Source organism: Lampetra planeri, unplaced genomic scaffold (genome assembly GCF_965212315.1).
Source record: "Lampetra planeri unplaced genomic scaffold, kcLamPlan1.2.h2 scaffold_1185, whole genome shotgun sequence".
Lineage (NCBI taxonomy): Eukaryota > Metazoa > Chordata > Hyperoartia > Petromyzontiformes > Petromyzontidae > Lampetra > Lampetra planeri.
The window spans coordinates 1-11750 of NW_027613899.1; the positions used below are offsets into that span (position 1 = coordinate 1).

Genomic DNA, 11750 nt, shown 5'->3' on the forward strand with positions numbered 1-11750 from the left:
TGTTTTTATTTTTAGCCTGTTTTCCTTTCTATTCTTTGGTTCATCGAAGACGTTGTTATGATTTAAATAAAATGTATTATGATAAGTGCTGTTTTAAAAAACATTTACATTTATTTCTTCAGTTATGGACTCTGATGTATAGTACAGGTTTTGTCGCTGCAACATTAAATGTAGCAGCTGACCTTATTTTACAAATAACATTTTAAAAGCAGAAATACTTTGTTCTGGGGACAGTAATGAGTTTGCCAGTTGATTCATTTATACAAAACCAACTACCTGGTAGATTTGTTGCATTAAGTGCAGACTCACATACTGTTTCTATAGAAATAACCTGAAAGAAAAAAGCATGTATATCTGGTTAAAATTCCATTTAGTGCAGTTACTTTACACTAGGCATAAACAGAATGACTTTGTTTTGAGATGAGGTTTGAAGATGAAATTCTATAAAATCCTCAGCATGTAGCTGCTCACCTTAAAGCGCCTGTACGGACTGAACTGTCTGACCTCGTCCACCACATACTCTGAGAAGAACGGATGGTTGAGAGCATCTGAAGCGGTGTAACGCTGCTGCGGGTTCACCACCAGCATCCGGGAAATCTGAGAAAACCATCCATGTTTTTAATGTCTGGATTAATACTGACAGACATGACAGTATTAATCCAGTATTAATCCTCTGCTTCTCTGCATCGCTGGTTGTGTCCACATTAAAAATGTCTGACCAAGTCTCTGACGGTGTCTGAGCGGTCTTCCCATTCTGGAGATGAGAAGTCGTAGCTCCCAGACAAGATCATTCGCAGCATCAGCATCTGTTTCCTGTGCCAGAAGGGTGGTGAGCCTGCAAGCAGTGTGTACATGATCACACCCCGAACTCCATCTGCAAGTACAGAGGCCCATCAAGCTTTTGAAAATCAGGAGCTTTAGGACTCCTCTTCTCAATAAAACCTGAACCACCGTGGTTTCTGACACTCACATGTCCACAGCAGTTCCGTATCCTGCATGTCCTGCGTCCATGGAGCATTCGATGATCTCAGGGGCGAGGTAACCGGGCGTCCCACACACTTCTGTGGTCAGGACAGGTCACCAGAGTTTACATCCTTCAAGTCATTAACACGTCTCTAGTTTGCTATAAAGCAGGCCAGTTCTGAATAAAGTTTGTAAAACATGACTTACAGCTCTTGCACCCAGTGGAAAAAGGTATTTTCTTTGACGAGATTTGTTGTTTAATATTCTTCACATAAAATAATTACAATAAAAAGACCATTTGAAATCTTCAGATATTTGACTTTTAATTTATTGAAATAAAATGTTCTTCCTTAAAAAACTGAAGGGATTATAATTGAATGTTAGTGTCCTGTTTTCTATGACAATTGTACATTTAGAAATGTCATTCTGGTATTTGAATGAAAATGACAACTTTAAGTACAGAATATCAATGGGAAACGTGAATGAATGACTTTCATTCTACCACCTCTGATTGTTTTAAATGTCCTGCGACCTTCCTGGACAGTCAGATTGAATGCTGGAACTGGACCAAAACCTAATGTGTAAACCCTGACACACAAATAGATATGAAACGATTCTGAACACTCGTTCCTGATCTGATGTCCTCTGAAAAGTCAGAGTGGGTTTGAAAGGTCAGCGTGGCCCCGGTAACCGAGCGTAGAGCTCACACATCTGAGATACATCCGAGTGTCTTGTTGCATCTTAAACTTTGTGGCCTGATGTTGTGCAACCAGAGGCAGGTTCTTCTCTGACCACCAGCAGCTCCATTCAGCTCAAACCCTAATCCTGAGAACCGTGTGGACAATGTATGTACACGTGGCAGATAATCAGTAAAAGCGTTGTTTCAGTGCATGTTTTCACTGACCTCTGAGCTTCTGACCCGGCTGGATTTGAACAGAAAAGCCAAAGTCTGTGAGTTTGAGGTTCATTTCATCATCCAACAAGATGTTCTCAGGCTTTAGATCCCGGTGGACGATGTTCTGGCTGTGGAGAAAGTGCACCACCTCCAGGAGAGCGCGCATGATCTTCCTAAAACCAACACACAAGCAGCCCATGGGTTCTCAGAAAAGAATCTGTGGACAGAACATGCTCGCTAACCTGGTTTCCTTCTCACTCAGGGTAACCTTCTCTGTCAGGTAGTCAAACAGCTCCCCCCGCTTCATCCTTCAGAAAGTAGCATCAGAAAGTTGTGAGAAGAGGTTGGACCTGAGCAGATGTGTCCGAACAGACCGTTCTGAAAACTCACTTACAGGTCAAACACCAGGAAGAAGAAGGCGTTGGACTCGTAGCAGTCCTTCAGCTGAACTGCAGTGGAGACATTTCATGAGTTTACAGTGTCAAATGAGTCAGTAGACGTAGATCAGCGGATCACTGACCTCTGTGAGCAGGTTCAAGGGACACACAAACATGATGTCATCATCCTCTACATCGTGTGAGACTGATTTTTTTAAAGGTGCTTACTAATGTTGTCCTGTCCACAGACTTTCTTTAGGATATCAATCTCCTTCACTGTGGCCTCTCTGATCTCTTCGATCTCCTGCGGGGTCATCTTGTCTGAAGGGGTGATGTCGATGATCTTCACAGCGTACTCCTGTGATGTCCGTTTGTCGATGCAGCGACGGACCACACTGCTCACCCCTCTGAGGAGAAGACACCTCTTTGGTGTTTGCAGACAAAACAGGAGGCAACTGCTTCTTCACACCAACGTGTGTTTCAACCACTAACACATGTGAACCGTGTGTCTCATCCATTTGTGATGTATTTCAAAAAATCATGTTCGCGGTGTATGAATTTTAAACAATGCTGGTTCAACGACTTTGAGATGATAAAACTGCACAGTGAAGCACGCTGGCAGGGGACCGCATTGTCCACATGTCCTCCTGACCTGCATTTGTGAGAGGGAGTGAGGTTACGCAAGTTCTCAGCGTGCCATCCAATCCTGAGCAGCACTGAACACTAAAACCTTTGTGCAAAACTCACTGAGGTTCATGAATGCAGCCTTATGTAAGAGCACCACCATCTGATAGATGGAGGAGGATGACAATGACAGGTCTCCAGGACGTCTGGGGAAACATCTCTCATTCATTCCTGTACTACAGACTAAGAACCAAACAATGGTAACAACCTCATGTGCTGTCAGTTTTCATGACTCATCTGGTTAAAAAAACAGAGTCACCAAATTCTATTTTTTGTGGTACATCAGAGGATGTGTGCTTCATGAACTTACCGTCCCAGAATCTCCTTGGACTCATACTTGTCATAGAACTCCTGGGCTCCACCCAGTCAGGGATCTCCTCGTCTTTGGTCATGATGGAGTTATGTTGCTTCAACAAGGACACGCAACTTCCTTTCTGCTTCCTGAAGAGAAACCAGTGTGTTTGTGTGAGTGGAGAGCATCTTCTTACAGAAATGATCTCATCAGAGCTACAAAGTTAAAATTACAGCACCACTTCACTGTCTGAGCAGAAGTTTGGGTTCATGCTGAAATGAAGTTGTTCACTACTCCTCAGACGTTGCTGGGGATTTGAACAATCGCTGCCAAAAATCTCTACTCCTGTAATTCTGTCCTACTGACTCCTACTAGCTCCTTAAGTGCAATGTTTGGACAACTTGTGTGGTTTATTGCTGGTTTTCCAATATTCTGCTTGATGATTAACATCTGTAGAACCACTGGGACCACTGTTGGAGTCTGTGGTTCCACTCTGATCACCGCTGTGTTGTTTGGTTTCATAGCTGCATCTCAGACCTGCACAATCCTGGAGGATCGTCTGCAACAGAACTCTCCACAATGGATGATTTATAGGTTGATTCTGGTTGTGAAAGCCAAAACCTACATCACATGTTAAATCTATTTGTTCAGCTTTAATGGGAGACTGAAAAAATAAAGATTTGACATGACTAAGTTAACGCTGATGTAAAGTAACTATGACAGATTAAAAAAGCATGTTTTAACACCTTTGCTTAGACATGATAGTGTTCATATGACACATTAGAAGACAATCTTACTTTCGTGTTTATGCAGCATGACGCAACATGTGTGTAAAGGTCACACCATTTACCTTTAAATGAATGTGTTTCTGTGTTTGTCCTGGTTTCGACACTTCCACATGCAAAGACATTTATCATTTTTAGAGACTGTGTCATCTGTTGCTCTCATGTTCTGACATTTAATTCTTGGACTAAAGCAACAGCTGCACAAACTGAACCGTCTCACCGTTCCCAACAGGGGATGCAAGTGACAAAACCTGAATAAGAAATAATGCAGAGATGGAAAAACGCTCAGTCACTCACCGTGTCCCGTCCCGTCAGTTCCTCACATCAGGAGTGTCCATCATTGAACTCAAGTCCTCTCATAATGATCGTCAGTGGTGACGATCAGTCACTGCTGCTGCGGAGGCCCCGGCCATGACCACAGGGTGAGCTCTAATGTCAGATGGCCAAAAAATAAATCTCAGCCTCCAGAGCAGCAGCAGCGTCCACACACACATCTCTGAAATAACTCCCTGCACCTCCTGCCACCAGGAGACATTTGGACTGTCCTACATTACATGTGTCTCATTCAACCGCGTGTGCTGTTCTTCCAGGCAGGAACAATTATATTAATATCTTGTCAGATTTATGAGATCATCATCGTCACACAGTGTTTGTGTCATAATAAATCAGCTTTATTGTTTTTCATCATGAGATTGGTATAAGCATGACCTGTTGTGTGGTTCTGGGAGGAGGCTTTAAATTAAAAGCATGGTAACTGAGGAAAACACAACTGAAATCAACTCAATACACCAAAATATATAAACAGTATTTATAAGACAATGATTACAAGCTGTCACACTCTGTTGAGAAATGGAGCACTGATGATTATCAACTGTCAGAATTAAACTACATGTTGATCTCTTGTGAGGATCCATCATTGCAGTCTCTAAGTGCTCTTCACCTCCCAGGTTTCCGTCCTGGGCTCATGACATACCTGTGGAGAGAGCAGGAGTTGGAAAACATTCATTACTCTACACGAGCAGCAAAAAAATAATCAAACTAAATAAATGCAATTCCGTTTATTACTCACCATTAGCAAACTTGCACTGCTTGAGCACTTCACTGAAGCCCTCGCACAGTTTCAGATCGCTCTGGGTCTGAGCGCACTCGATGAACTGTTTGAGCTCATAGGAGCAGGCCTGCTGCTGGGGGGCCTGCTGGTACATGGTCTGGGCCTGATGCGGCTCCTGATACAACACATGACGCATTTATAGATGTATGGTACTTTATCTGTTGACAAACACTGTTGCCAGACTAACGCTCTTGGAGATACCAGATTTCATGGAACGAAAATATTTACATTACATTGCAAGTTAAGAGTCACTGAATAACAAGATGATATCCATCAGATTTTATGATTATCTTCACAGTACACAAACCACTGTACTACACTGCTGAAATGTTTACTAGATTAACAGCAAGGTAAACGAGTCTTTTCGAGGCAGCAAGACAGCTGGAGACAGATTTAGAAAAACAATCCAATTTAAGTGCTTCGCTGCAATAACATTGTTTGACCTGGAGATTAATTGGTCACAATCACACACAAATTAATTGTCGATTTACAGCAAAGGTTGCGACTTGTAGTAGTAGTAGTAGTCTCCTCTGCCAACAGCAACAGAGTCAGACACACTAATCCGCCCTGATGCTATTCCTGTCGACTAAACAGACTTTTATTCACCTGGTATGTGACGTCAGGGCCGAGCAGGCTCAGAACTTCCTCCGCTGAAGGCTCCGGTCATTGCGTGGCCGATGGTGTGTCCTACTGCAGAACCCACTGCCACTCCAGCAGCTGTAGTCGCCATCTGGGCAAACATGCCCGGCTGCCTGGGCGCTGCGGCTGGAGCAGCCACCGCCGATGGAGGGGCCTGCATAGGAAACCGGGGGAGGGGGTGCAGCGCGGGCCATAGGCGGTGGAGATGGAGGTGCCCGGCTGTGAAGACAGCAACACATCAGAACCATCACTTCCTGTATGTCCAACTGTCAGTTCTTTAAGTTCTGTACATTTTCTGGAAGAATGGTAACAAACAGATAAAAAGCTCACATCTGACCAAGATGTCTTGCTCTTTAAACTAGGGACACACTCGTATTATCAAATTAACCTTCAAGAAAATACTCATTTACATTTAACCCTAATGACCGAGCTCTCCAGAGTATTACCTCATTAGCCCATCTTTTAGTTTGACCAAATATCAATCAAGTGTAAAGTTCTACGTGGAAAATGGTGAATATATCTGGTGTATGTGTACTTGTACGGTAAGTTGCTGATTTAGCTGTGACGTAACGAACACAGAGAAGATTAAACATACACTAAGGTCTGTGACCTTGTTTGACCAGTGACTTACGGTGATCAAATATCCTTGAATAGAGTAAGATACGATTTAATTGTTTAAAAGTTGATTAATGTGGTAGTTGTAGATGTTGGCACGGATTTTCCAGAGAGCTTTTTCGAACACACGCTAACTAAATCTGCTAGCATGTACATTAGCATCCACACCGTCCTCGCTACGTTTTCACCAGCGTTTTTACACATTTATCTGTCAGATGTTACCTGGCTGGAGGAGCCATCCTGGACGTCCGGCTTCTGCTTCCCCTTGGCATTTTGTACAATTCTACGTCTCCTTTTGAGTTTGTGGTAGGTATAGACGTGACTCTCTCCCCTCTGCTCTGTCGACCTTTAGCTATTCCGGAACTTTCTATGTGTTACATCATTTATCTGCCGGGCAACTTCCGGTATGACGAAATCTTAGAAATATAGAAATAAATATAACCCACGTTTGATGTAATAGCCTCGACAAATCGTCCCAAACGGATGTGTATGTTATGTACAAATGTATTTCTTTTTATACTGACCATTATTCCTCCATGCCGAGGTTTTAATGACGTATCACAGAAAGTTAACGCTCCCACCACTGAAACTCTTCCGTGTAACTACTTCTATTTCAGGTCAACATTATTTGCATATTTTAGGTTGGGATAGTTATTAATTAAAGTTTCTCCCGTTTCACGAAGACTGATGATGAATCCCTATGAAAATCTTACAGATGAAGTTCAACAGTAGATTTTTTTTGGTGCATAAATGCTGATTGACACAAGCATTGTCAAGCATTTCCTTTATTATTATACATGTTTTTACAATTACATAGGTGCATGTAAATAAACATCATGCTTGTAATAACAAAAACATGATCTCATAAATAAGAACAATAAAGGACTATATCCAGTAGGTTTAATAATAAATCAAAGCACCTATTATATCTATAGACATGTGCAAAGCCAGCAAAATCAAACACAAGGCCAAATAAGAGTAGTTTCATTAATGTAAAAAAATATTACTAATAGATTGGAACATTATTGATGGACAAGCCAGTTTATAATTAATTAGCCATATTTTACATAATAAACATTTAAAAGGGAAAAAATACTTTGTAAAAAAATAACCCCATGGAAACCTTGAACTACTCGTCTTTCCCTTTTTTCTTCTTCTTATCTGAAAATTTATGCCAATGTTGGCGTCCACCTCCTCGACCTGATCTATTTCCTTTTGCTCTTTGTTCTTTCCAGGCTGGCATAGGTGGCTCAATTTCCCCTGGTCGTCCTCCTCTGTCTGGGACGTGACCCATCAATTTCTGAAGACAAAAAAGGATTAGTACCGTCTGAACTCTAACATGTTCGTTCAGAATCCCTCACATGGTTCAAAATGCTTTACAGTTTTACCTTGTAGACATCGGTGCTTTTTCCAGCCTTGATCGGCTCAATGCAGGACTGATCTGCTCTGGCAGCCAGCAAAAGAGGGAGGGACACTCTGGAGGAGCCAGCAATGGATGCAAGAGGAGGAATCGAGGCCAGTGCTTCACTGTGCTCCTGTGATTAACGACTGAGTAAACTCAGGAAGGTACAGCAACACTGTTGTGTGTCAATTTAACAACCTGACATTTATTCGTGTGGCTGTATACTGTGTCAACATTCCTACCTTGGTTTTTTCTCCCCACGCAAATGACTCCAGTGTCACTTGAAAGCGTTTGATCATCATTTGGCGTCGACAGTGATAGTCGTCTGTGAGGACTTGGTTGATTTTGACAAGTTTCATCTGAGGAGCAGGGACAGAACAGGTTAACAAAGTTCCTCGTGCGTTGCAATCTGGTCAGCACCCGGCCGCCTACCCACTGCTCTGAGCTGAGGCTGCTGTTCAGGAGAGGCTTTGTTACGACATCACCCGGTAGACGAGTGAGCCTCGACTCCACCTACGTCAGAGACAAACATTCTTACTGCTTCTCTGAGCGTACTAGTGATTCATAAAGAGCTGAAGTGAGAGTCCAATCAGCCTCACCTCATGCAAGACATCTGTAAGTTGAGAGGCGGTGTCTGTGCCAAGGGCGTGAAGTAGTAATATCCATTCTGCCTGTATCTCAGCCGTCCTGCAGTTATTTTCATCCCCGTCTTTATTTTCTTGGTAACTCTCAGTGATCTCATGGCTGTGATCTTCCACACGCTGCTCTTTACCACACTCTTCACCTGTTGTTTTATCTTCCGGGTGCAATTCCTTGTACTTGATTATGCAGGCTGCTTGTAATTCTGATACAAGGAACTCTAAAGGGTTTGACATTTTCCATTTATTTTTCATAGCTTTACCTCAAATTGATAGATAAGAAATAAACAAATCCAGAGGCACTTGAGTCATCTGTTATAACCTGAAAATCAACCAAAGCAGTTTCTCACCTGTGACTTTGTCAAGGACAGATGGAACCAGAACCTCAGAGGTCAGCATGCTGAAAGGCGACCGTAAGTCAGACAGTAAATTCCTCAGTTCTCTCACCAGTAACACATTCCCTGGTGCATCGGAGTCTGAAATCAGGAAATAAACCTAATCAAACACATATTTACAAGGAGTTAGTTAGTTTATCAAAATTCATTTCATCATCTCCTTTTGCTCTGGTTACAGGTCGCCGTTGTCTCCCCGCTGTATAATGGCAGCGAGTCGCCAGCTCATCACAGGGCCAGTTTACCAAAATCAGAATCTGTGATGTTTCTGAATATTGCTAAGTGCTCAAAACAAACAAAACAAATATAATTTAATCATAGTCTTTAAACAGGTAATAGAAGTTAGTACTAGTTAGTACTGATTTCAGATGATTTAAGTTTGAAAATAATGACGAAATAACCCTCGGGCTTCAGGTAATGATGTTTCTTATTTGTAGATCACTACGTTTAATAGCTGTGAACAACACGAGTGGATCAGACATCGGTGGTCTCACGCTGCAGCTCCGGACAGAGAACTTGGAGCCGGGACGTCAACCAGCTGAGCAGCGGGCAGGGAAGTTCATCACATCCACACCGGGACAGGCAGGAAGAAACCGGGTACCTGAGCAGAAAGGAAGCCCATGGGGGAGAGAAGTTGGACATAGCATTACTCCCAAAAGTTATAATTCATTTACGCTGTATGCTGCTTGTTTAGCTGATAACACGTTGGCTTTCTGTAAAGTTAAACAGGAGACAACACAGCTAACAGACAAACACTTACCCTAAAGCTCTAATGGCAGCAACTGTCTTTACACTCCTCTCCATTGTTTGTCGAACTTTTCCCAATCTGTTTTATTACATCAACACGTTTTAGGTTCAGTGGTGTTTACATCTAGCATTTCCGCTTTTTGACGGGTTTAAGTAGGGAGCACGTCGCCCCCCGCTGGCTGGAGTGTGAACAGCAGGTGGGTAAAATTTCATTATATTAAATTAAAATATTAAATATGATATTATTTACACTGCATTTATCTCCAGAGGTGAAAAAAATGGAAATTGGAAATTTGCTAGTTACAGCAGCTCCAACAAATAGTGGAATGTAGAGCAATTAAAATGGCAACCCTAAAATAGATACTGTAAAACTGTACTTTATTTCAACGGTTGAAAAAATGATAGTTGTCAATAGACTATTAATTATGTAATTATGTTAATTATGTTTTGTAAACTTTGACATTTATTGCTACTAGATTCAGATCAGCTTGATAAAAGTAAAAGTTTTTCACAATCCTCATTTCAAACAAATCAGGTGCTGAGTTTCATTTCTCCCCACAAGATGTCACCACAGCTCTGATGCAAGTGATGAGCATGTGTCTGGTTGTTTCTCCTGCCAGTCAAATTACACCGAGAATAATGTGAATAACGTGAAACAATTTTACTTCTGAGTAAAAGGTACCTTTTTCATAGCAAACACATATTTAATGGTTTTGGTTATTACTTTGCAAGTTTAACTTAGTAAGCACAAGACTACTTACTACTGACTACTTATACGAGACTTGATCCATTTTAAAGGACGAGACTTACACCGTTTGCTTTAAAGCATTCTAAAAAGGATCCCTTTTGTCCAGTCCCACAGACTGGTTTGAGTTTTGTCTGTCTGTTTTATTTTTTAGTTTTACCCTGTGCACAATGTCAGTTTTCCTTCCTGTCATTGTTGACATTTCCGTCTCTCTTCACTGTCTTTGGTGCTGTACTCACTGTGAATGACCTATTACATACTCATGGCCTTTCTCTCGTCCTTGTTCCTTATCAGACTGTTGACCTTATCATTATTCATCATTATTGACCTTATCGTTATTAACGCGCACATCTTGAATGTGTGATCTGTGATCCATGGACTTTGCTCGGCTCCCTGGTTTTTCCATTGGTTTATGACAACTGCCCTGGAAACACTTGCCCCGGGAACAGATGAACTTGATCTCAAGTAGATGCACATTTATGTTGTGCAAGATCTTCATGTTTGTTGAAACCGTAATGTACAGCACTCGTCACACATACGGCCACCATCTCCTTCACATACAGGTGAAGCAGCTCATGTCTGCTTTGACTGACTGAATGCTCAAAAAATTAATTGTGTACAGTGTGTTACTAATGTCAGGAAACACTAGCAGGCGATTCTTTGAGCTTCTGTGTGCTTGAATCAACACTTTACTGCAAGAAACTACATTTTGTGAGCGTCTTCAATAAAACATCCGGCAGACCACAGCTTCTGCTCCAGTGGTCTCAGTGTCTTTTCTCCCTTGAAGACATGCGGCCCAGCTGGAGTACACAACAGACACGAGTCACTCTGTCAGCCTTACGGCACAAGCCGCTCCGTCGTCAGCTTATAAACCGAGCAGGAACAATGCAGACAATGGCAGCTGTGCGTACAGAGCCTTGATGTACAGTGTCTCTACGTTTGCTTGGACCCTGCTGCCATATGTACAGAAGCTCCGGCCCCACTGACAACAAAAGCTGTGCCGTGCGTCAGGATGCTTTGTTTTTTATGCCCCCTGACACTGCCTCCTACTCAATAAAATGTTCAGAGGGCTGACCTTTGACCTCTGGCAGGCAGCCAGACAAAGCAGGCAGACGCTCCACCCTATGTTCTGACTGTGACAGAGAACACTTGCTGGGTTGGCAGACCAGAAGACAGTGGCATCCGATCAGGAAAGGAGTTATATAGGCACTGACGTTCACTGTCAGACACCAACATGGAGGTCTGTGTGACATCATATGTATTATAATCTGAGCATACAACGTGTTTTTATGATATTCCTGCTGCACACACTTAGTCTGCATAGTGGATTTGCTTTGCTCTGTTGTTTCTAATCACTGATGTTGCAGCCTGACTCTGATCGTCTCGAAGGAAACATTATCCTAAAGTCAGCATAATAATACTAGTGGAGATCAGCAGAACGGCAGGTATTTGTCCCAATGGCCAA

At 42.3% G+C, this 11750-nt stretch overlaps 3 protein-coding genes across 3 annotated transcripts; all 3 read right to left on the reverse strand.

Moving 5' to 3' along the window:
- Positions 1 to 966: 966 nt before the first annotated feature.
- On the reverse strand, positions 967 to 3311 carry LOC144738839 (phosphorylase b kinase gamma catalytic chain, skeletal muscle/heart isoform-like). The gene is given in 7 exon segments (XM_078621834.1): positions 967 to 1061; positions 1868 to 2031; positions 2101 to 2166; positions 2253 to 2307; positions 2464 to 2642; positions 3230 to 3281; positions 3284 to 3311. Coding segments are annotated over 7 exon segments (639 nt in total).
- Positions 3312 to 4958: 1647 nt separating this feature from the next.
- LOC144738840 (coiled-coil-helix-coiled-coil-helix domain-containing protein 2-like) lies at positions 4959 to 6633 on the reverse strand. Its single transcript, XM_078621835.1, is given in 6 exon segments — positions 4959 to 4969; positions 5066 to 5222; positions 5714 to 5731; positions 5733 to 5910; positions 5912 to 5965; positions 6584 to 6633. Coding segments are annotated over 6 exon segments (468 nt in total).
- An 857-nt stretch (positions 6634 to 7490) lies between these two features.
- On the reverse strand, positions 7491 to 9415 carry LOC144738841 (protein FAM98C-like). The gene is made up of 7 exons (XM_078621836.1): positions 9395 to 9415; positions 8752 to 8896; positions 8363 to 8622; positions 8196 to 8276; positions 8006 to 8122; positions 7750 to 7896; positions 7491 to 7661 (listed from the first exon to the last, which is right to left on the reverse strand). The coding sequence occupies exons 1-7, from the start codon at positions 9413 to 9415 to the stop codon at positions 7491 to 7493; spliced, it is 942 nt and encodes a 313-aa protein (XP_078477962.1).
- Positions 9416 to 11750: the final 2335 nt, after the last annotated feature.

What these genes read in the sequence shown, in the direction of transcription:
- LOC144738841 (XM_078621836.1), bottom strand. Translation starts at nt 9,415, where the DNA reads ATGGGCTTCCTTTCTGCTCAG. An exon ending in TGGGCTTCCTTTCTGCTCAG is followed by an intron (nt 8,897 to 9,394) that starts GTACCCGGTTTC and finishes GTGTTTGATTAG; the next exon opens with GTTTATTTCCTGATTTCAGA. An exon ending in AAAGCACCGATGTCTACAAG is followed by an intron (nt 7,662 to 7,749) that starts GTAAAACTGTAA and finishes TTTTGTCTTCAG; the next exon opens with AAATTGATGGGTCACGTCCC.